The sequence below is a fragment of the Pygoscelis adeliae genome, unplaced genomic scaffold (assembly GCF_000699105.1).
Source record: "Pygoscelis adeliae isolate BGI_AS28 unplaced genomic scaffold, ASM69910v1 Scaffold399, whole genome shotgun sequence".
NCBI lineage: Eukaryota > Metazoa > Chordata > Aves > Sphenisciformes > Spheniscidae > Pygoscelis > Pygoscelis adeliae.
Window position 1 is genome coordinate 456,513 of NW_008825609.1, and position 24,171 is coordinate 480,683.

The following is a 24,171-nucleotide window of genomic DNA, read 5'->3' on the forward strand; positions in this document are numbered from 1 at the left end:
GAAATGGGACTGCAGATAGGCCGGAAAAAGCAGGTAGACCTTTTGCGGGAAGAAAAAAGTGGGTATTTCAAAAGTCTCACCCACTGAGCATAACCAGGGCTAAAAGGGGTCGGGGGAGAGTTTAGATGGAAATTCAGGTGGAAATACGGGCAAGTGATTTTTGTTTGTTTGTTTGTTTGTTTGTTTGTGTTGGTTTAAAAAAAAAGGAAATTACCTGAGCAACGTGAGAGGAGAGCAGGAAAGTGAAGTCCTGGCCAGTCTGACCCGGGAGGAGTGAGCATGGGAAGTCACTGATTCAATATCTGTTCCCTTTTCAGGACTATGGGTCCTGCTTTTGGGTGTTTCGCTTTATGGACAGAGACGTGCCCCTCGTCTGCTGAGCGATGAGCCCGATGCCAGGGCACTCGAGGTGCCGGCTCTGCAGATCAGCCCTCTCTCGGCCTAATTCACAGGGGTATTTAACACAGGAGTTACTGCGAACCATCACATCCAACCATCTCATTACAGCTTACAATAAAACAAGCAGAGGTTCAAGGCTGCTAGCAGCACCGGCGGCTACAGCTGCTACACAAAATATAGGGGAATGTCCACAAGAGGGAGAGTTGGTGCCAGTCTCGACGGTGATTTTGTGCAAACGGCACTTTGCTGCCCAGCAATTTTAAGAGAGCCGTTCCCCTTGCCTCACTTCCCCCAGCAGAAACGTTTCCTTCTCCTGGCGATTGCCCTTTCCATGTTATTTTCCTGCCTCCTCCTTCTCCAGCCAAATGGTATTTCATCTTATTTGTGTGGGGTATGCCAAAAGGCCACACCGTACAGGCACTAGACATGGTGCCATCAGAAAGGCGCTGTGATTAAGACAGTTTCTCTGCTCTCGCTGCTGCTCTGCTCCCCTTTCCTCCCACTTTCATTGTGCCGTGCTGGAAGGGCACCCCCCGCCAGCCCCAGCACAGGCATCTCCTCTTCTCACCCAACCCATCACTCGGAGGTGGCACCCCACATTGGCTCCTGTGGGGAGCCCCGTTAGCCTCCATGGGCACACATACGAAATAGCGGTCGTTCCTGCTGGGCTCTGCGCTCAGCCTCGACACCCCAGGCCTAAAACAGACTCCACTGGGACATGGGATTTTCAATCCATTTTCCAAAAATAGTTGATGGCTACCAGCACAGAGAGCCTGGAGGTCTCTGAGCTCCTGCAGGACAAAGCTTACTGTGAGGAAGCACCGGAAGACTCTGGTGATGCGGCAATGACACAGGATGGGATGGACCAGGAGAGGTGAAGCCAAGAGACCCAATATTCAAAAGAAGTTCCTGCATATGCACAGATTTTTCTTCATGGGTCAAGGCCTGTGTGTGCAGCCACATCCAAAGAGGGTGGGAGCAAGCCCCCCAGATCATGAGATGACTAATGTAAAGTTTCTTCCACCACAGATGATTTTCCAGAAAAAAAAAGAAAACCAGCAGTAAGCTGATGTGGGAAATCAGGTGTCCTAGAAGCTACCTGTATGGTTCAGGGTTGGTGGAATTTATATTGGGTTCCCATATGGTCCATAAACAATTGTGAGAGCAGCGTCAGCTATATCCAAAGGAAAGCAGAGCAGCAAGTGATCCCCTTCCAGAGCTGTCCCTCCCCAGCTGGAGCAGTTTTTCCTGCAACCTTCTCTCCAGCAGATTTTTTTCCAAATGCTATCCTGGTCAAATATCCACGTTTAGGAACATTTTGGGGTCTCAGTTCTTGCAGAATTGGTAGGACAGGTAATTTTCTATCTCCCCTCACAGTTCCTCTACATTTGTTTTTCTCCTATTTTCTTTGCCTTGCCCTTTTGATCTTTTCTCTCGATCTCTCTAGCAATGTCTGGAGCTCTGAGTAAATTAGAGAACAAGGTGAAGCACTAGCCCCTCAAACCAATGAGTCTCCAGCCCATCCCACCCCAGAGAGATGTCCAGCCTCAGCTTAGTTTCCACAAGTCAGTGCGAGTTGGGGGCACCATAAGCTGCTCTGGCAGCAGCCGATCTCTTCCCTACCTCCTTCCAGCCACCCTCACATCCACACAGGGAGGAGGCATGGACCAGTGGTCAACCATTGCAATAGGGGTGCGCACCTGCCACCTGCAGGTCCACGTGCCTCTCCCTTGCCACTGTCTGTACACCCTGCACTATGCAGTCTTTCCCAGGGTGAATCCTCTACCCTGAGCAGTCGGGGCCCCACGTCAGCCTCAGCTGATCTCACTCTTCCCTTTTCTTCCCTGCTCTCTCCCACCGGGGTTTTGGTGAGACCGTCTCCACTCTGCAGCCTCTGCGGTCGGAGGTGCTCCTTGGTGCTGGCACAGCATGAGTACCAGCAGGATTTTCCCTGTAGGATCATCCCACCAGCTCCACAAACAGCATCCATCCCTAAGCCACCAGGTCCAAAAGCTTTCAAGATACATTTTGGTGAGTTTGGCTAGTGATTTAGCAGAAACTGTAATGAAGCTCATAGCATCCTTGGGACAGCTTCCTAATCTGAAAGCTTAGAGAAATGTATCCAGAGGACATCCATAGAAACCGCATCACCGGGATCACCACAAAAACCCCAAGCGTGGCTCCCAGCACCTTGGCCACCCTCCGGCCACCGTTAGCCTCTGACTGCCAGAGCAAGCCTTGCTTGTGCCCAGCTGGCTGCGGCATGGTGGCAGCAGCAGCCAGTGGTGTTTCTGCAAGCACGTAGGAGAAAATCAGCTCTCCAGAGGAAAGGAACAAAGCAGGGGAGCCGCTGGCAGAGAGGCGATGCCAAACAGGGCTGCTGGTTCCCTCTGGGGAGAGGGATTTCCAGCCTGAGGAACAAAGCTATGGATGCTTCCTCTGAAGCACGTTGTGCCTGCTGGTATTAACATTTCAGGCATTGCATACAAAACTGCCCAGGAAAGAAGCGTTGACATGCACACAATATGAGCTCCTAAATCTGACCACTGGCCAAACAGCTCACCAGGGCGGTGAGCGCGGTCCATAGCCCAGCCGGGGGCATTGGGCAAGCAGGGCAAGGAGAGCTCTACCGTGTCCAAAGCAAGATGATTTATCAGCACACCCGCAGGACCTGCCTTGCAGGACATCCACACTGTTGTGAAAGATGCTGCGCATTGAGAGGGAGGGGGGGAAATGCAAATCTATAGAGAGATGCCAGCTTTATTGTAAGCCAAAGTCTTAATCGCTCTGCTCCAAATTATAACTCTAGGACTGGGGGAGCTCATGCACTCAGCTAGCCTTTTAGAGCAGCTTATCACCATCTGGCGGGTGCAGAAGTGACAGCGTGAAGAACCAGCACCTAATCCCAGCTCCTGCAGTCGGTCGGAGCATCTCGTTCAGCATTACCTGCTTGTACAGGGTAACCCGAGCAGATACAATAAGACAACAGTGTAAGCAGCGGCTTAGCGAATATGACTAACTACTGTAGGCAGCACATTTTAAATTGGCTTTAGGCACGCTGACAGGAAATAACATAACCAAAAACCGTCAGAGGTGAGAAGGTGAAGAAGAAAGAGAAGGGCCACCCCTTGGCAGGGGTGACACAGTGAGGTTATTTACAAAACAGCCAGTGGATATATGTCTTGTTTATACAGGATAAGAAAAATAAAAGCCTCTACTGCTAATACAAAGTTATCTTATGTTGAGTGGGCTCATTTAATAATATACAATTACTTCATACAGATTAAAATAGAAGTAATTAGAAGAAAGGTTGTGCTCTGAGGCAGAGTTCCCCTGGCACTGAGTCCAGGTCCACGGGGAAGCTCTCACTTGTAGACGCTCCCAAAATCAAATCCCCAAACTTCAGCCCATTTTCCCTAGCAGCTTAGCTACCTGTTGTGTCCTTTGAAGTAATATTTTAGGTTTAAATTTAAATCTTTATCCTCCTTTCTTACCTTTAATTTCTCTCTAGTTTATTATCCACACAGCCATGAATTTCATAATTCCCTGCCCTTGTTAACATGCAAACACCCCCCAGTATGTGTTATACTGTTCTTCACTGGGCAGCGTTTGAAATCCAGAGGCAGCTCCCCGTGTGCACTGCCGAGAGCCCAGGTTCACTGGCGCGGGTTCCCACGCTCCCGCCGGGCAGGGCGAGGGAGCCCCCGGCAGCGGGGAGGCAGCCGTGACTCTGGCTGGTGGCTCGCTCCCTGCCCTCATGCAGGACCTCAAGGTTTGCGTTCAGGAATGTATTCAGGGTTAGAAGGAGACCTGCCTTGGGACCGGAGCTGAGAACAAGATCTCTAATGAAACGGTTTCATCTGAAAGCAAAATGAAACCGCATAGACCCCCTGATGCAGCACACTGCCAGGATCTCAAGAGGCTTTTGGCTTGCCAGGAACCTAAAAGAAATATTTTCAGCCTGAGTGAGGTTGACATCAACATCTTCTTTCTTTTTTTCCCCCTATGAACACACAGGTGAACCAGAAGTCACAGATTTGGTCATCTCGGGAGTGAAATTACAACAGCAGCAAATGCTTTTCAAGTGCCTCAGTGAAGTATGAAACTTGCTCCTTCCTTTCTGTCTTTGCCCATGTGTGCATGCACGATCAGCCTCCCTTCATCTCTGCAAGAGCATGACTTTAACTACTTTTGCAGCAGGAAAACATTAAACCGTATTTGCCCCAGACCTCTGTCGTTTTTCATACCTGTGCCACAGAGATGCCTCCGGCACTGCCACAGCGCACGGGGCTGCGTCACACCCACATCAGGGGGGACACAGACGGCATCTTTGGGCCAGGGCATCGGTGGCTCCACAGGGACGAGAGAGGTTGGGCTGAAGACCTTTCCCTCACCTCCACGCACACAGCTGCAATATCCCCAGCATGTCCTGGCTTAGAAACTAATAGAGCAGATTTTCACAGTGATGAACCCAGGGGAAAAAAGAAACGGAGGAATATTTTGTGAAGGCTAAACACCCACACCAGCTTTGCAGAAGCGTTTTGCTCTCTAGCCGCATATTCTCATCACGCTTAGGCAACCTAATACTGACTTCTCATTCATACTTTTTTTTTTTTTAAAAAGCATTTGAAACAAAACAATCTAATTACAGAATAAATATTTAGCTTGAAATAAGCAGACAGACATTCAAAATCATTTTCTGACATGACAGATGATCTGAAAGGAGCTGCGCTGCGGGCATTGTATGCCGTTCAAACCCAATTTAAAAATACATGGCATAGTAGCAAAACCAGACATGACCCTAAGCACAAACATCGCCACGCAAACAAATGTCTCCTGTAAAATGCCATCAGTGATTTGTATGGCAGCCGAACCCGGTGGCAGTGGAATAGCATCACCTACCTCCGTGGGTGCTGCCGTGATAAACCCATGTGAACACCACTGCAGCAACACACACACATTCCCATGGCAGGGCTTGCCCAGCTGCTCCAGTTTTGGGACCCCAAACTGGGTCCCAGCATTTCCTGAAAACCTAAGGGAAATTCCTGTCCCCTTATGCATGTGACCTGACCTCCAACTCTTGGCATGCTGGGAGACACCCCAAATGGCTCTTGCTACCTTTGCCACATCTAAATTATTGTGACATCCAAATGACAGGTGAGAGCCAGGTAGTGTGGAAAAAATAACCTTTTCACCCTTAAATACCGAGGAGCTCGTGTCCAAGCATTCACACCCCAGAGATGCTGAGGAGCAGGGAGACGCAGGAGCAGCAGCACCCCCTTAGCAGATCCAGCTCCAAGCCCACACAGCATGCCTGGAGATCGACCCGCTCCAAAAGCTTTGGCTCAAACCCTGGTGCTCCTGAAGGAGCCCTGAGCTTGCAGCAGAAGGGGCTGGAGGCACGACCCCAACGTCGGTGGGAGGGGTTGGGAAACAGGAGCTCAAGGGCCACACACGACCCACGCAGGGGAAAACCACCTCTGAGCGGCCAGAGCCCGTGCTGGGTCCCTACGGGAGCAAAGGGGTATGACCAGACGTGTGTATGGCTCCACGTGGGAAACACAGCTACAGGCATGACCTGGTGCAGTCTAGAGATAAGAGAAGTATGAGAGACTCTGCAGACCCACCTCACTACTCACACTCCACACATGGCAGACTAGCAGGGCATTTATGGGGTTAGATACAGAAGCGAAACCCTAAAGGCAGTAGCTCTGGGACGGGAACACATGAATGAGCAAATCACACAGTACCGGTGAGTTGCTGTGCCCACATCCTCAAAAGACATTAACTGAGCATCGCAGCATCTCCACGAGGTCATTCTGACATCTAACAACCCACACATTTTGATATCAGAAATATGTAAAATCGCAGTGATAGCAATGAAAACATGAACATCAATGGCTCCTGGCAGAAGCATTCTCTAGAGCACAAATATTAATGAAGCCAACTTCAAGCGTAAGGTTGAAGCCCTGTTTGGAAAGGGGGCTAAATGTCCCCATGTTCCCTCATGGAAGTGATGAGCAGGAGGCACCAAGCGGGCATGTGGACAGGAGGAGGCGATGCTCCCACCCAGAGGACACAGTCTGTGCCCCATCAGTCCTTCCACCCCAGCCTCCAGCCTCCTCCCATCAGCTGTCACCGAGGCAAACAGGGCCGTCCCTGTTCTCCTGTGCCTCACGTTTGGGATGAAACTTCACAGAGCCCCTTCCTCCTGATCCCTCCTGGAGGCCCCAGTGCCAGGATGCCTCCCCAAGGCTACCCTGCCATGCTTGCCAGGCTATGCAGTCCCTGCATCCTTTGGTCACCCCTTCTACCTAATTTTTAGCATTAGGACCATGCGGGCAGTCCTTTGGTCCGCCAGATTTCCCACCCAGGGGCTTGTTCTGTTTGCATGAAGCAGCTGTAAGACCACCAGCGGGCCAGGTCTGAGACTGGGTTCTGGGTTTGCTGCTCTTCACTGGTAAGTGACTCTTGCAGGGCCAGAGAAGAGGAGAAGCCAGTCCTGTTCCCGGTGTGACCACAGACCCTCAGCGATGCAGCACAGCTCTGGCTCTGGAAATGGCCTTCCTGCACACGGAGAGCTAGGAGATCCCCGGGATATCACAGACCTGGGTGCCTTACCATGGTTTTTTGAGATGAGGGCTGATAACTCCAAGCTCTGGGGCCTATCCAAACTCTTTGCAGAAACACTAGTGAAAGAAAAGAGGTGTTAAAAGAAAAAAAAAAAAAAGTAAAATGAAGGGAAATAGTAACTGTTCTGGGTACAGGAATCCCAGAAACGTCAAGGTCATGACTGTCCTACTAGTGAAAGAAAAGAGGTGTTAAAAGAAAAAAAAAAAAGTAAAATGAAGGGAAATAGTAACTGTTCTGGGTACAGGAATCCCAGAAACGTCAAGGTCATGACTGTCCTGGTGGGTAAGACGCAGCTGTGGGTGCTCAGGGCGCTGCTGAGTCCTGTAGCCACAGCCAGGCAACCTGCATGCAGAATCAGTCAAGGGGGGATGGTCTGTCTCCTGGGAGGCAGGTTAGACCCGATTTTATTGGTCCTGGGTTCTTCTTTTAATTTTATCCATGTGAACAGACTATTAAAACACCACTCAAAAATCTGCCTTTCTGCTTTTGCTGCGTTGGATCACCCTGTCTGCTCAAGGCCTGTCATTCCTGTGGGTCATTCCTTTGGGCACGCTCATGGCAAGCAGTTTCTCTGACTTAGACTATGAAATGGCACTCTTTAAAAGCACTCCTGTTTTCCCCAAAGCCTGGACTGAAGTCGGGGCCAGAAACATTGCTGGGCATGAAGCTTGGCTCTGGGCACGTTAGGACTTTGTCCTGTGGGGATTGCTTGGCTGCCGGAGGGCAGAAGTGAAGGGTTTGGAAAGGATAACTCCCACTCCACAGCACTCCCCAAGCAGCCACCTACCAAAGAGCCAAGGAGTCGGGGCAGCGTAGCAGAGATCAAAGCTTGGGACCTGATCATTTGCAGTGCAGGAGGGAGATTCACCCATCGCCTCTTCTCTCCCTGGAAACTCTCATTGTATTTTGGGCACAGGTGCTCAGACTCGGTGCTGGTAACTGATCTAGAAACACATGGTCCCAGGACAGCTACATAGCTGCAGTTGCAGGGAGGGAATGGAGTGGATGCACATGGTGAGCAAAATCTCCAGGGTTCGCCCTAGGGAGGTACTGTACCAGGATCCGGCTGTTTTTCCAAGATGTGCTTTCCACAAGCCTAGGCACATCGTGGGCACGCAGCCCCTCGGCCGGGATCTCAGCCGTGGTGGTGCCCGTAAGGACGCTTGGCAACCTGCCTCCTCTGTGCCTTCAGGGCCTCTCGGCTGTGAGGGTCTCCACGAAAGGCTCAAGGGGACACAACGCCACACAAGGGCACCGAAGAATCAAGTATCTCACGTCTTCCCAGGAAGACCCAAGTATAAACCCACCGTGCATCTGCCCAGCTCCAGGCAGGGCTGGGTACAGCTGCCCTGCAGGGACAACCGGGCTCTTGGCTCTGCATCGCGGCCGCTCAGGACTTGTCCCCAGTGCCATCATCCACCGGCGGGGGGGGGGATGCCCAGCCAAGGTGTTTCTCACAGGACCCCATCATTTTTGTCAAGGTGTTTCATTTCTAGTGGAGAGGCTGGGCGAAAAACAGCCGCCAGGGACTTGCAAGCAGGATGAGAGCACGCCAAAGATGGGCAAGGCTCCAGAGCGATCATTTGTTTTTCTACAAGTGGATTTATCACCCACCTGGTGGGGAAGAGGGTTGGTTGCCTTTTTCCAATAGGAGAAACAGGGGGAGGCTTGCCGCTCACCCCCAGCCGCAACTCAAATGCTCCGAATGCTTTTTCTCCCCCCAAAATGAGAAACATTTAAACACCTGGGCAAAGAATGAAAAATGGTGAACAAAGCTCTCTGCTCGCTGAGCAGCGATTCACCACCACCAAGAGAAAATCTCCCCGGTTCCCTGCCACGGCGCCGGGTCATGCCTGGCCTGCAAGTCACAGAGGGTTTTCTGCAGGCGCTGGGACATCCCACCTGAGGCACTTCCTGCGGGGGCTGCCTGAGCACCCTGGGCCATTGCTGGGAGCCATCGGACGGTCACCGCTTCCACGACCTGAGCGGCTCTGTCTAGGTGCAAACTCATACGTCCCCTGGAGTGAAATTTGGCCTCAGTCTCCTCTTGTTTTTTGTTTTGAGGGCACCGTTCTTCAGCAAAACGCAACGTGCTTGAAGGCTCCAGGCTCGGCTGGAGCAAAACCAGGAGGTCTGCCATCCCGTTCCAGGGCTTATTTATGACCCCCCTCAGTGCTAGGGCTGCCTTACAGCTGCCTCCTGCACGCTGCTCCCCAGGGAGACGACCAGAGCCAGCTCCCTTAGCTCTATGTGCGGGGGTTTTTGCCCAGTTTCTGTGTGAGGACACTGGCTGATACTGAGGAAGTGTTTCACTGTGCCCCACAGCTCACTGATAACGGCGGGGACCGGCGACTCACCGGCAATTTGTGCCCCTCAGCAGAAAGGCCCCTGGTACTTACTCGTGCCGGTATTGACAGGTCCCCACTCCGTATTGCAAGAGGTATTTAATGCCACTAACAAGCCTGTGGGAATGGCACGTTTCACTCAGCCCCGCAGTTACTTCAGGTATCTGCTCCTTTCAAGTCAAAGCTATGTGAGAGCCCAGGGCTGAAGAAGTGTTTTGCACAGCCACCCAGTGACCCAAATTGCTGAGCCGGGCTCTGCCTCGCCTCCCCCCCAGAGCTAACAACTCTCTCAACCACAGCAGGACCTGGATGTTCCAGGGATGAGTCGGCTTCACCACTAGCTGTCATCTCCGTCGCTTCAGGGCTGAGTCTCACCCAGTTTGACCCTGAGGAGTGTGTTAGACTCATCTCTCTGGACCTCTGGCTGCACCGGCTCTTGGCTCGGTGCCAGTCATGCCATAGCATTAATGGCAAGCGAGGGCGGGTCAGATCCGCTCCCGCACCACGAACCCCATCCCTGGTCTGCGGGGGAGAAATAAGAGTGTTATCCCAGGGTCACAGCCCTGCAGCCAGCTCAGCCCTCACCCCCCCCAAGGCAAGCGTGCAAGCTCAGTGGCCAGCAGCTTTTTCCTGACGCTGAATTTTTCATTTCCCCCCCAATTTTTTATTCAGCCCCCCACGACACAGGCGTGGAGCTTCCTACCGCCTGCACAAAGCTTTGCACGGCATGGCGCTGGTTTTCCCTTTTCCTTTCTCACCCCCCAAGCCCCGCAGCCAAGCGGGACGGCGGAGCAGGCAGCTCACCCTGGTGCCTGCCCACGTTCACGCCGGGGTGAGCAGAAAGCCCTCCCCAGCCTCCCGCGCTCAGGGCACCGGCGTCTGCGGCCGCCCTTCGCTGGGGGGAGACCTGCTTCCGTGCTCAGCGAAAGCGTGGGGACAGCCAGCGGCGTCTCGCCCACACGAGCTGCGATCGGCCAAAAGCAGGAGCTATTTCTGGAGAGCAGCTTCTCTTGGAGCAGAGGCAGCAGAACCAGGATGCGCTGACCGAAAAAGAAAAGCCCTGCTGTTTCGAACGCAAAGCGAGGTTTCCCAGCCTCCCGCCAGGGACGACGGATGACAGCCTTGCAAAAATAAGAGAGGACTGCAGCGCTCTGTGGCAGGAGGGCTCCAGATGAGCTCAAAGGCTATTTCAATAAAACTGTAAACACACCAGATCTGCTGCTGTTGCAGAGCTCCGTGAAATCAGTGATTTCTGAGCGGAGTTCAGTTGGAGAGCGCTGGTGCTATAAAAAGCAAAGTGACTTTGGGCATTGACGCTTCCTCCTGACACACAAAAAGGTGATTTGTGATTCAAAAGATGAGGAATTTATCATCAAAAGGACCTGGGACAGAGCTCAGTGTTTACACATGGAAGAACAAGACAAGCACCGAGAACAGATATATTTATACCCATCCATTAATAAAAGAAGCCAAGTCAACCATACCTTTGTGCTAAAGTTAGAGCACAGCACTTGGCATGCCCTTAAAAAGGCAAGAAAGTTTCCGCAAACTGGGACAGCTGCTGCCGGTGCCGACTCTGCACGTCCCCTCCCCGGTGCGCGCGGGGGCTCCCGGCATCGGTGCGCTGCAGCGGGAAAGGAGCCAAACGCGGCGAGGCTTCTCCAAGCGAGAAGGCTGACTCGTGGAGTCTGGTCATGGGCTGGTGGCCACGGCACCTCGGGAGCCAAACAGTTCCTGCTCCACCTTCGGAGACCTGCAGAAGTAGTCTGCCTCTTCCCAGAAACAGAAATCCTCAGGTTTTGACTTCAGTACCCTCTTTGCTTCCCCAGTCATAGGGCTCACACAGGCCGGGAGCCTTCACCTCTGCTGCAGGAGGAGAGATGAGGGCGTGCCGCTTGCAGCACACTCGGGCTGGCCCTGTGGATGAGGACTTGGTTTGTGGGGCTGTCTCCATCAGCCAGCGAGGGAAGAGGAGCAGCACCCAAGGTTTACAGGTTTGGGCTGTCGCTGATGGGTCAGTGTGAGCCCAGGGTGAACAGGGAGCACCCGGGACAGTAGACGGTTCATCCCCAATGAGGTTAGCAATAGGGCTGGCCAGTGCGAGTCACTGGAAGCTCCTGGATTAGGATTTGATATTTAGAAATGCTTCAGAAATAACTAATTGCAGCAAGTCCCTTAACCCACAGGTAAGGCTGGAGTTGTCTGGCTTCGCTTCCCAAGCGCTGGAGTGTGTTACAATGCTGCCAGGTAGAAAAGCCCTAGAAAAGTCAGATCTTTGTTCCTTGCAAGGTGCTTCTAGAAAGCAATTAATTGTCCTTCTTCTTGACAAACAAACAGATGAGCTCTTGCAGTCTTTTCCCTGTTTCCCCTCTCTCCCCCCCCAGCTCCAGCCCTCGAACCACGCTGGAAGCTCTTCGCTGAACCCCTACCAGCTCAGCTGGAGCCGCAGGAGCCCCGGACGTGCTATGCCAGAAATGATCACGCTTCGGGCAAACAGAGCAACCACAAAAAATACATCTTGTCTGAATCAAAGTTAAGTGCATCACGCTTTTTCTTCTCCACACGCCAGAAAAACGGCTGCAAGTGACAACCAACCCCAGCCTGTGCAGGGAAGGAAACAGGGCTGTGGACGAGCACAGGAGGCCACGGGTCACCTCTCACCTCCCAGGACGTGATCAAGTCGTTGGCATTCCAGAATGCATTTCACCTCCAAGCTCGTGCTGAAGATGCTACAGTTACATGAACAACTTGACTGACCTTTGAGCAAGTTATAGGACTAGATGACCGCCACACATCTCTTCCAACCCGAATTATTCTACGACTTTGTCATTTTTGCAGACAGAAAGGAAGCATGCAAATAACCCTCCCTCCCACATCAGCTGCTAAGCTCTCCTATCAGAGGGATGCTCAGGCTACCATCCCTGAGCCAGCATAGTCAATAGCAGGACAGCAGCAAAACCCCGAGAACAGGTCAGCCCCGCCACTGGCACAGGGATCAGGGCTTCTTCCTGGGCTTTTGCGCTCAAATCTCCTGACGCAGTTTGTCAGTGCCAGATGAAGACACACTAGCCTCACCCCTTGAGGAGTGCTGCAAATTCGTTTTGAATTCATAAATTATTTCAACATGATCCAAACAACGCTTTCCAGCAAGCATTTATCATTTATTGACTAAATCCCCACCACACAGCTGCCAAACGCAGCCACGTGGCACAGGGGTTCGCGCTCAGTGGCCGTGTTTGGTGGACCTCGGGCTGGCGCCAAGCCCCGTGGCCCCAAGCCCACGTCCCGGTTGTTACCAAACCCTCTTCCAAGCTACTTCCTGACGTGGCAAGTGGTAGCCTCCCTCTCACAAGTGGTAGCCTCACTCTCAGTGGATGCGACCTACACATGCTGAAATGTGCAGTGGCTTGCGATCAGCTAGGACTGACTCACATGATTTGTCTATTATTTATTATAATTATTTACAGCTTGTAGAAGGGGAATGTATTAAATCAGCGGCACTCGCTTCCTTAGCCAACTTGCAGTCCATTCGAAGAACCTGTATCAGCTTCCTTTGACGAGCTTTTGACAAACCCGTTGGGCAATGCAGTAATATTGTAACACTTTCAATGACTTACTAGTGAATTCCAGGATCAGCCATTTTATGGCTTTGCCTTGAAACGAAAGTAGGCTGGAAGACCTAGGGCATCTTTGCTTCTCTTTTGTTGCTGCCTCTGCGCTACCTTTCTCCCAGCTCAGCAGAGCTTCGTTTCGAGACCTCTCCCAGTCTCACCGATCCAGAGTCCTTTAACCAGCTCTTCCACAGTTATTCAGCCCCGATTTCCAGGCATCTAATTTTGGCAGTTACTGTCGAATATCCTCTCAAGTTATTGTTAGAATGAAATGAGGATCATCTGACAGGAGCGCATTGCAGCTCCTTGGTAAATACTGGGGAGGAACGCTTAAGGAGCTCACGTGCCTTCCTGCATCATTACTGGCAATCCTGCCATCCGGGGACACACCTTATCCCACCCCTTTTGTTTCTGGTACTTCGCATTTCCAAAAGCCGTATGGAAATCCTGCGCTGGCCTCAACTGTACTAGGCATATTTCGCTGTTAGCATTTCGCTGAGTTATCAGTTTCCATAATTATTTGCAAATTGGCCACAGGGATTTATTATTTGTTATTTTTAGGATCATTTCAGCAGAAAAGGCATCCGATTATATGGATATATATTTGCATGACATCTTTCACTTGAGGATCTCTAAGCAGTTCATAGAATACCAATGAATTTCTGCTTGTCTGCAGTGATACTCCTTTTATAGGCAGGACAACAGAGGCAGTGATTAAAAGACATGTCCAAACTCCCAGAGGAAATGTATGCCGAGCACAGGAACACCGGCTTCCAGTTGTGTGTGTTAACTATAAAACCTGTGCTAACACAGACAGCGGGAGGTTGGCTACACAGGCGTTAAAGAAAACGCTGATACCGTAATTTGAAATGGTTGTCTCCCCTTCCACACTAACAGGTTCAAACACAGATTAGGCTTGGAGAGAAGGAAGGGGAAAAAAAAAAAGGCTCCCTATCAAATGCCAAACAAAGGGCCCTTTTCTGCTAATAAGCAGCAACGGGAAAGGATGGCAGGGAAAGGCGTGGGGTTACGGAGAGCTCGATGTATGAACAGACAGGGCTGGGATTTTGCCAGCGTGACTTGCCGAGGCTTCGCCCTTTATCACTGTTAAGAAGATCCTCTCTCCCAGCTCATTCTTCAAAGCAGCCTCCCTTCTTTGCGTTTTACCTGCCAGGGAGACGGACCAACGAAATTCATCCAGATGCACTGAAAAACAGACAACACACAGGAGACAGCAGACTGGTGTTTCTCTCTTTTATTTAAAAACAGTGCTTCATTACCATTTGCAAAGGGTTAGGAAGGGTTTCCCCCCTTGCTTAGAGTTTATAAAAGCCAGCAACATGATCAATAATTTATACACATGGATAGTAATACAAAAAAAAGGAATAAAAGCTAAAGATCTAACTACTCCGACCTTCACAATTCCAGCTACTTGATAATAATAGGAATAACCCAATGAATACTGTATGGTCTGAAAGCTACTATACAATATGATACTTAACGAGGGAGGGCGGGAAGTTAGAGGCTGTCACAAAGCCCTGGGATGCAGATACTGCTTCTCCAGAGTCAGCAGGGAAATGGGACCCTGGGCAAGCGGCTCGGGCGTCCTAGGAAATGATCCAGGGGAAGGGAACGCATCCCACTCGGGACATGTCCTGTTCCCCAGCGGTACCTGGCAATGGGAGGTGCTGGGGAGACCGCGTGAAGGGGCAAGTCTGTCGCTGCCATTGGAGGTGCCGCGGCATCTCAGCCTTGCACTGAAAATCTCCAAGTCTCAAGTAGATCAGCCTGTGAGGTCAGTAAAATACTCCACCAGCTCCGTATCGCTCTACAGCCCTGGTTCTCATTTGCTATCAGCCCCAGGTTTTAGCTCCAGCTATTTACAAGCAGGATTTATCATATTAAAAAAAAAAAAAAAAAAGAAAAAACCAAAACCAAATCATATCCCCTGGGGTAAAAGAGGATTATTTCGTCACTTGATAATGCAGCCAAATCAAGCTGCCAAAACTACAACACGCGCGCACACACAAAATACTGTGAACAGAAAAAAATAGAAAAACATGACCAAAACTGAGACTACTAATGTGGGAGGCCCGATTTCTGTAAGGAATTCACTCCTCAGGGAAGCAACAAGCCCCTCCACCAGCAGAGAACTGGGAATCTGGCAAGAGATTTATTGACCCACTTCAGAAAAAAGAAAAAAAAAAAAAAAAAGAAAAAGCATTCCCAAGATTAACCGGCATTTTGCTGACTGCCAGCCAAATGAATATTCGGGTGGACGGCTTTAGACACCAGCAATCTCCTGGCGAAATCAGGCAAGATTTTTGGCTGATGCATTCTTGCTCTACCATGAGTCGAGAGGCAGTGTGGGAAGCTTGTCTCCTGCACAAGCCTGGACCAGCTGCAGCCCGCTACCCAGCGAGGACAACCGCTGGCAGCACTTTCAACTACCAGCAAGAAGTTGCCTTCCAGGGTTAGCAGTGGCAACGGAGACGGGACTTGGACATCCGAAGTCCCGTTTAGGCTGCCGTCGATGCACGTGCTGCAGAGGGACAGGGGCTATCCTGCCAACTCCTGGCTAGAGCAAAGCGTACCAGGGAAAAACCCCAGAGCCTGCTTGAAAAGGGCCCCATTTCACGCTCTGGCTATCAGACTCCTGCTTGCCTCGTTGACTGGAGTTTTCATCATTGTAGAAGAGAAGTTTACTGGGGTTGGAGGGCAGAGAGGGCAATCGGTAAGGTGGGGGTGGAGGGAAGGGGCTTTTCAGACATTAACATCACCAAAAATAGTGTTTTATGCAACAAAGAATCAAGTCTCACTGGTGTATACTACAAAATGTTTGACATTTTCCAAGAGCATGACAAAATAAAAACACAAAGAAGTTTACATTGGATGTTCATCTTGTTCACTAGGTTGGGGTTTTTGTTTTCCCCCCTCCTATTTTAAAACAGTGCAAACAGGTAACGTACTTAAAAAATCACCCCTCTGCACCAAGGACAGCATTCCCCCGACCCTGCCAGGCTGGAGGGTCACAGGCAGCAGGCTGTCTGCCAGGCTGCCCACGTGCTTTCCCTTTGGAGCTAGACTCAGCAAAAGCGCTCCCCAGAGCCGTTGTTTGGGTTTCCCTTTATTGAATTCCTAAGTGCTCCCCAAACCTGTTCTCCACTTGCCTCCTTCTTCAGGGCAAGGATGGGAAGATACAGATAGGGCTGGGTTGGGGAAAAACATGGGTAGGAACTGGGAGGCTCTGCTTTGCATTCCCTGCTACCGAAGCTCTGGGTGCTGGAATTGAAACCCCAGCAGCCAGCGTCTCTTTTCGGGCAAGGAACTGGTTTCATTAACCGTTTCACAACTAGCACTCGAGCCAGCTATTCAGATAACCCTCCTCAGCTCTTGCTGTGCACTTCACATCCACAGATCTCAAAATGGGCGAGAACAGGGGATAAACTTTCACTTCACTTTAGGGACCGGGAAGTGAAGTCTAGAGTAGCGACACGACTGCTCCACGATGACCCTTGAGGATCACTGACAGAGCCCTGCCCAAAAGACAGGTCTCCGACTCCTGAGCTAGCGCTCTTTCTCGCTGGGCAAGTCTGCTCTCTCTCGGGCACTGAAACAGCCAAGCCACAGCTATTTTAAAACATGGCTTTGTCTATCCGAACTCATGACACAGGATCCACGTAACTGCTTAATCTGGGAAAAGCTGGCTATAGCAGGCTCATACCGAGCTCCCAGTTGTCTCCAGGTCCCATTCATGGCTTTTCTTAGAAAAGCTAACCCACCTACAACAGTGCAGCTTCCCTAGCACGGCGACAGTGACAACAGTTTGTCAACATGCTGGGCATCAATATAACTTATTCCCAGTAGAGAATATACTATACCAGCAGAAGTCATCTTTGTACCAGCACAACTGTACCCACAAGGAAAGACAGACCAGCACATTAAATAAATCAACTCTTCAATCCAAAATTTTATCAGTATAATATCACGTGCTGGCCAGACCTATTGCAAGACAGTACAAACAGCAACACTTAAAGAAACATCTTTTCCTCTGCATCAAGAGGAATCCCGCATGCCACCAGACTAGAAGGTGACAAACAGCAAGCTATTTGCCAGGCTGCCTGTGCGGTTTCCCTCGGAAAGCCAAGCCCTGCTTTGTGAAGGACCTGTGACTGCAGACCCATCTCGGGGACAAGCACTAGCTGCCATCAGTCAAATAAGCCAGGGCCCAGTTTAATTCATTAAGTGTAATTAATTTTGCATAGGGAGATATAGGCTTTGTCCTCACTTCTTCAGAAGATGGATATAGCCACAACTTGGCTACTCTGAATGCATCTCAAGCCAGTTCATAACACATCTGAGTGAAACCAGAGCTGTTGTTTGCCAAGAGGGAAGAAAGGCTGAAGAGCTCTTCTGCCACGGCACAACACTCACTCAAGAAACCTTGCTGCAAAATTCCAGCCGGCGTGCAAGGTTTTGGGAGGCCTGGTGCTCCAGAGACCTGGAACCAGCGAGCTACCTCCGGCCCCCAGCTGAGCAAGGGTCCCGGCGTCCCCTCTGCAGCTCACTGCTGAGAGCAAGAAGCCTCTCTATCAGTGAGCTGCCTCAGTGGGGATCTTGCAGCGTTAACTACGGAGTCGGGGAGACACCGGTTGGTTAATGCACCAGAGGAGCCTGGCAGGGAGCGACCGGAGCAGGTCAGGCTTGGATACAGGAGGAATCAGGCTGGATGGTCTAGAGCAGGTATTACTCGGAGATCATATAGCAGGGGACCATGGACCTGCAAAGGTTGGGCGCTTCTGCACTAAACCCCTTACACTCCTGATATACTCGGGCGGGCTGAAGCTGCCATGCATAGACTCTGCTCGTAGGCAGAAATGGGGCTGGCCTCCCTACTCCCAGAGAGGCCAAGTGGCAGGGGGGGATTGCAGGCGGCACTGCCAGGGCAGGGGAGGGCACTCGGGGAGGGAGAACCCAGCTTTTCAGGAGCTGCAGTCAGAACCAGCTGAACTGAAACGTAGGAAAGGGGCAGAGGGCCGAGCGACTGCCCCTGCCGGGCTCTGCAAGCTGCGCTCCTCTCACTCGCAGCCTGCAGACCTGCTGCATGAGGAAACTGCCTGCAGGCAAGGGAAGGGACGGCGTCACTCAGCCTCTCTGCCCCACAGGCGGGTAGAACAAGTCCAGTAGAGGCTTTTGCTGCATCTCAGCTCGGGAAGTCCCCTGGATGCCCTGCAGTGGAAATGGCTCCCCTTGAATATGACTATTTCTACCACAAGTCCTCCCTCCCCTACCCCAACTCAGACAGTAAAAGCCCCCAAACGCCTCAAGTCCCCCTCATTTCCTAGATTTTGTGAAAGCCCCACCCTGTTCCCCCCTCCCCATTCTCAAGCTAACTAAAATATTTATATACAAACAACAAAAATTGTCATAACAGCAACAAACCAAACTTTGGCTTGGGAAAAAAAAAAAGTTAAAAACCAACAATAAAACCAGAAGAAAAAAACAAAAAGGTGGCCAACAGGCTGGCAGTTTGGTGTCCCCTTTATCTAGCTATTCCTCCAGAGAATCAATAGCTTCACGGTCTCTAGCTTAACTAATGGCTTCCCCATTCTTCCCATTTGAGGTGCCTCCTCTCTGCTGCGCACAAAGAGGCTACGTGTATCGCTGGGGAAGAGCGAAAAAATGCGTGGTTGTGCGTGGCTGGGCCAGGACACCTCCCTGGGAGCTCTGCTTGTTGACATCGTTTAGTGTTTAAATGCAGGAGGTTTCCTATTCTGGTATCAGCGGTGGATGGAGAAGCAGGTGTACGACAGGAGTGGGAGAGGCTCCACCAACAAACCCACGCTCCAAGCAGCCCTTCTGGGGGCCGTGAGCTCACCCCAGTACCAAATCGAGGGAGTTGAGGCAGCCTAATAAAACCACGCCTCTGCATTTCTCTAACATGTGGTTAGGAGACCCTGCCTCTGATCACTGGGGTTACTGGGAGCACTCTAGGAGCCAGCAGCTGAGCAGGGAGGTCTGGAGAGCAGCAACTCCCCACCACAGCACAGCTCATGCAGTCATCTAAAAATGCTGACTTTGAAACACAGTGAAATCACTGTTCGTGAGAGCAGAAGGGAGATGGTCTTGGGAGTCATGGAGCCCTCCCCTAAATAGTCTCTCTGCTTCCAAATCTTCTAATATGTAGTGTCTATGTGGACTCAGCAGATCAGGTACACAACTTTCTATGAGAGGCTGGGCAAGAAAGACCCAGGGGCTCCAACGCAACTATGTAAAGGCCTGAAATAGCTTGTGGTGGGAAGTTCCTATGAATTCAGAGCTTGCACAAACTGCTTCTGCCTCCCCTTAAACTCCTGACCGAAACAAAACTACTTCAGGATCACGTTTAGATATAGAAGACCCTCTTCCCCCACACAAATCCGCATCCTTGCCCCTCGCCTCAAGCAGCTTATACATGACTTGTTTTTCCTCACTCATGTTATTTGAAACAGATTACTTGCAGAAGCGCCTCAGCAGCTCAGGATGAACAGGAGAGACCTTGCACGCTGGACCTTGGAGCACCTGAGCATGGCACTGATGCACGGTTCTTCTGCTAGCTTTCTTCCTCTGCAAGGCTGCATGCGCTTCACCTCCGCAAGTTTAACCGCTTGCTGTCCACAACAGAGGTACTCTGTGTGATGCTGCACTGCATCTGCCACTCCTCGAGGAAAGAAGGGGAGGAAAGGGACAGCAAGGGAGAAAGATCTTGAAAAGGAGGAAGGAAAACTAAGATAATTACAGCCACCAGCAATGGACAACAATCAGCTAGAATAAGTTGTGTGGGGTGGGGAAAGATCATCCTCATCAAAAACTCTTTTCAAAGTCTTGTCCCCTATACAGCAGATAACAGCCAAAGTCTTTGGGCAGGTTGAGGAAATCTTCTCTTGCCAAGTCTAAAATCCTGACACTGCTGAAACCGTCCCAAACCTGTGTGCGTCAGATGGTGACAAAAACGAGGAAAGTCTCTGCATTTCCCCCATTTTCGAATGTAAATGACTACTTCCCACCAGCATTAAGGTCCCAGCCACAGCAAAAGAGTGCTTCCTTCTGCAGACCAGAAACACGGCAGGTGGAGACTTCTCCCTCACATCCTCCTGTCTCACAGGCACCAAGCACCAGAGCCAGGGAAGTAACTCTGCGTGTTCCTGATTAACTGCATGATATCGGTTTCTAACAGCTTTCCTTATCGCTAATCGCCTTTTCCGTGATTGGTAGGATAAGCTATGCACCAACATACAGACACGGAAATGCATTATTTTTACCACAGTTAAAAAAATCCACAAAAAAACAAACCAAAAAAATGCACAATCTTTGGAACAAAAGAATTAAAGGCAGAAATTTAAAGGAAAAAAAATACATATTCAAAGAACATAGTGAGGTATAAAAAAGTATTTTCTCTTTTGTTTTTTGTTTTTCCTCCTCGTCTTGCTATAGAGTTCCTCTACTAGTAAATATTGCAATAGCCAGGCCTCATGAACTGGGGGGGCTGTCCCACTTGCAGGGGGCTCACGTCACTTCAGTAGGGGGCAAATCGGCTGTAGCCACCTCGGTATAAACTCGCCTGTAGAAATTAAATGAGAGAAGAAGAGGTTGTTAGGAGGTGAACTGTGAAGAAATACTCAGGACAGCACCCAAATGCTCTCAGAAGGACTAACGGACACGTCCTGGCACTGACCCGTCACCATTAGCACCTCTAAGAGGAGAACCTTGCCTGCAAAACCAAAGACATGGCTCAGGAGGACATGCTCACGACCAGCCAGCTGGAGGTGAAGTTTGGCAAGTCTCGGTCGAAGGCAGTTCAGTACGAGAGATGGGACTCGTGAGTTCTAATCTCTGAGCCAGTTGTCTAGGCTGTCTTTATAGATAGCAGAGACCAGGACTTCTAGGATGCTCTTCACCTCACCTTAAGGTGAAGGTCTAAAATAGACACGATGACCTGGTATCCTAGAAGTACCTGCTTTTCCTTCATCGACCCTGAAGAGAATCCACATGGTGAGCTGAGGCTCAAACGGAGGCGCTACACTGCAGACATCTATATTTAGGCATCTTTTTCTCTGAACACATTTGTATTCCAGCCTTTGCAACAACACAGATACTGTGCTGGCTAGAAGCAGATGGGCAAGCATGTGTTTTCAGCAAGCTGCTCCACGCCCCTCTGATGCCAGCATACCTCACTCCTGCCTTTGCATAACTACTGCGGGCAGGCAGGACACCGCATCCACTAGTGGAAGAGGGAACCAAGTGGAGCAGCTTTGCTGCAAGATCTCATGAGAACAACTTATTCCCTTGCTTCCTAAAACTGATTTCTCAACATGCAACATGAGCCTTTAAAGTTTATGAAAATGGCAAGAAAGGGTTATCTCGCATCTCTAACTATTGCTGATTTTTGCTCTATGTATCACCTTAGAATCATAGAATCATTAAGGTTGGAAAAGACCTCTAAGATCATCGAGTCCAACCGTCAACCCAACACCACCATGCCCACTAAACCATGTCCCTAAGTGCCGCATCTACATGTCTTTTATATACTTCCAGGGATGGTGACTCAACCACTTCCCTGGGCAGCCTGTTCCAATGTTTAACCACTCTTTCAGTAAAGAAATTTTTCCTCACGTCCAGTCTAAATCTCCCCTGGCGCAACGTGGTTACAGTTCTACTGATTCACCAACAATGTTCTGGCTCCTGACATTTCTGGTCATTCTTCTACCATCTCCTTTGCACTAGGTGATGTGCAAGACCAAGTGATAACTGGTCTCCTACAACCTGGCTCCTTTCCTAGTGCACACACACAAACATATGAATGGAGAACTACTAGGAACCTGGCACTGCAGCTAAGGACCTCCTCAACAACAAAGTATTTCTAGGTGAAGTTTAATTACCTGATACCCAGTAAACAGCTGTTCCCCATGCTGGAAAAGAGAAACAGCACAAGAAAGAAAATCCCACTTACCACAGCGCCAACTCCGTAGCTAGCGGCAGGGGCAAGGGCATGGTAAGGATCTGCTGTGTACACCCTGCCATAACTGAAGAGAAGGAGAAAAGATATATAAAAGAAAAAAAAATAAGAGAAAAAAAGTCACTTCGGAGGGGCAGAGAAACAGCTGTCTGACCACAGGCAATAGAAGAAGCAGCATGCCCTTTTACACACATGTATGCATACATGCACACATGCACACAGGCAGCCCTTCTTTGAAGAGATCCTATGGGCATGCTGCCATGCATCATATGAGATGGGCGAGAGAATGGCCTGCAAGAACGAATGTGGCAGAAGCCGTGAGTTCGACCTGTAGGAAAGAGGTCAGCACCTTTGAAATGACAGCTAGTGCATCCCTTACCTCGTGTGATGCAATTTGGGAGGAGAGTGATTGCTGGCGCTAGCACTACTGGCACAGTAACAGCTGCTAAATGGAAAGCAGTGAGGGATTCTCCAGAACGAGAAGGGAGTATGAACTTTAATGGTCTCGCATGCACTAGGATTAAAACATGGCCTCACTGCACAGGAGATGAAAAATCTTAAGGCAAGCACTCTGACGATGATAATCCTTTGTATCTATACAGAGCTGCACATTAAAGCATCCTAGAGTACTGTATGAGCTGAGCAATTTTTACTTTATGGATGGGGAGAGAAATGCACCCAGTGATTAAATAACCTGCCCAGAGCCACAGAGCAAGGAGCTGGCAAGGCAAGCCAGGTCTTTTGACTCCGAGGCCATAACCACACTGCCTCCTTTGTGCAAAGAATCACAAGGATAGGGAAGAGGCCAGGATTTGTGCCAGCTCACATACACCGGAGGGCAATACTGCCGGGGAGCAGAGAGACAAACCGTGCATTCAAGTCTTTCATGTTGGGTTGTGCATGCATGTGTGCGTGTGCGAGTGCAAGTAAGACAAAGAAACAGGGAAAGAAGTAGTACTGTAATGGATCGATGCTCCTTGAATCCCTGAGCACAGCAAGCTAGCCCCCATGGACACCTCCCCCTTACATACCCATCGCTGTAAGCTGCTGCAGCGGCTGCAGCGGCCGTGGCTGCTGTTGCAGTAGCAGGCTGTGCATATCTGTAGGCTGCGTATCCACCCTGCAGGAGAGAAGAGAACTGACTTTACAGATACCTGTCCACCCACGCAGAGCATAAAAAGTAAAAATGAAAAAAAAAGTCACACACATCACAAGGAGAGGAAGTGTTTCAAACTGCATCAGCTCCCATGTCATGTCTATCACAAGCATTGCCCGTTAACTCATGCATATTCCTTTCCTCAGAAGGACCAGGGAGACTCTTCCATTACCCCATTTAGTAGAAGGAATAAACTAAAGCAAGCCTGAGCATGGTTATAACGCTACAGGAAATTAAATTTGGCATGGAGGAACTAAAAACCAGAAGAGAGCTGAAATCTTTATGCAATGTAATTTTTATGTCCCCTTCCTCTTACGCTGGGGAAATTGGAGGTGGGCACTTCCTGTGAAGCGTGTATTTTAGAAAGGGGACATTCAAAGAAATTCCTGCCTTCCCCCCCCGCCTCTTTTTTAAGCCTGGGAAACCCAAAAGGCTAGAATTTCATTTGGTCCAGATGCATAAAGTTATCAGTAGCCAGAGAAGCCAAAAAGCAATCAGGAAAAGATGGTCAGAGAAGACAGTCCCTGGTGGACTCAGCACTGGCAACAAGCAAACTGACATTGATACCAACCAGACCGTTCTCCCCTCCCATCATGTAAGGAAACAGGTCAGGGGAAATTATGCCAGAACGGTCTGTACTGCTGCTGCATTTCTGCCCATGCTACACACCTGTAGTAAAGGTCTTTAAAATGCTTACGCTGATAAGAGGTAGTTACTAAAAACATACTTACAGCTGGGTTGGCAAAATGGGAATCCTGACCCAGAGGAAGACCTGCAAGTCTCCTCCTGGAACTCCCACAAGGAGCTCTGGGGGCAGAGGAAGACCTGGCTCAGACAGGCAGCTCTGCACACCCTGCAGTAATGAAGGACAGAGGCCAGCCACCTTTCAGATCAGGGGCAAAAGCTGCATGCAGGCAGCAAAGAGGGCTCTGAAGCCCAGGTTAGATCCTTCTTTATTGTACATTTCTGAACACATTTTTGTTAACTTGGGGGGGGGGGGGGGGGAAGGGAAAAAAACAGGGGGTTTTTTTT

The 24,171-nt window shown here is 50.3% G+C and overlaps 1 protein-coding gene across 12 annotated transcripts in view; it reads right to left on the bottom strand.

Moving 5' to 3' along the window:
* Positions 1–14,227: 14,227 nt before the first annotated feature.
* The window catches only part of RBFOX2 (RNA binding protein, fox-1 homolog (C. elegans) 2), a 139,972-nt gene continuing 130,028 nt past the window's right edge, over positions 14,228–24,171 (bottom strand). For 11 of the 12 annotated variants that reach the window (XM_009332603.1, XM_009332601.1, XM_009332602.1 and 8 more), the window contains 3 exons: positions 23,015–23,103; positions 21,978–22,050; positions 14,228–20,588 (listed from right to left, as the gene is read on the bottom strand). In XM_009332603.1, the coding sequence (XP_009330878.1) occupies positions 20,544–20,588; positions 21,978–22,050; positions 23,015–23,103 (207 nt within the window). In that variant the 3' untranslated portion in view covers positions 14,228–20,543. Of the gene's footprint in view, positions 20,589–21,977; positions 22,051–23,014; positions 23,104–24,171 lie in introns of those variants that run through there. The other variant, XM_009332608.1, reaches the window with a different exon arrangement.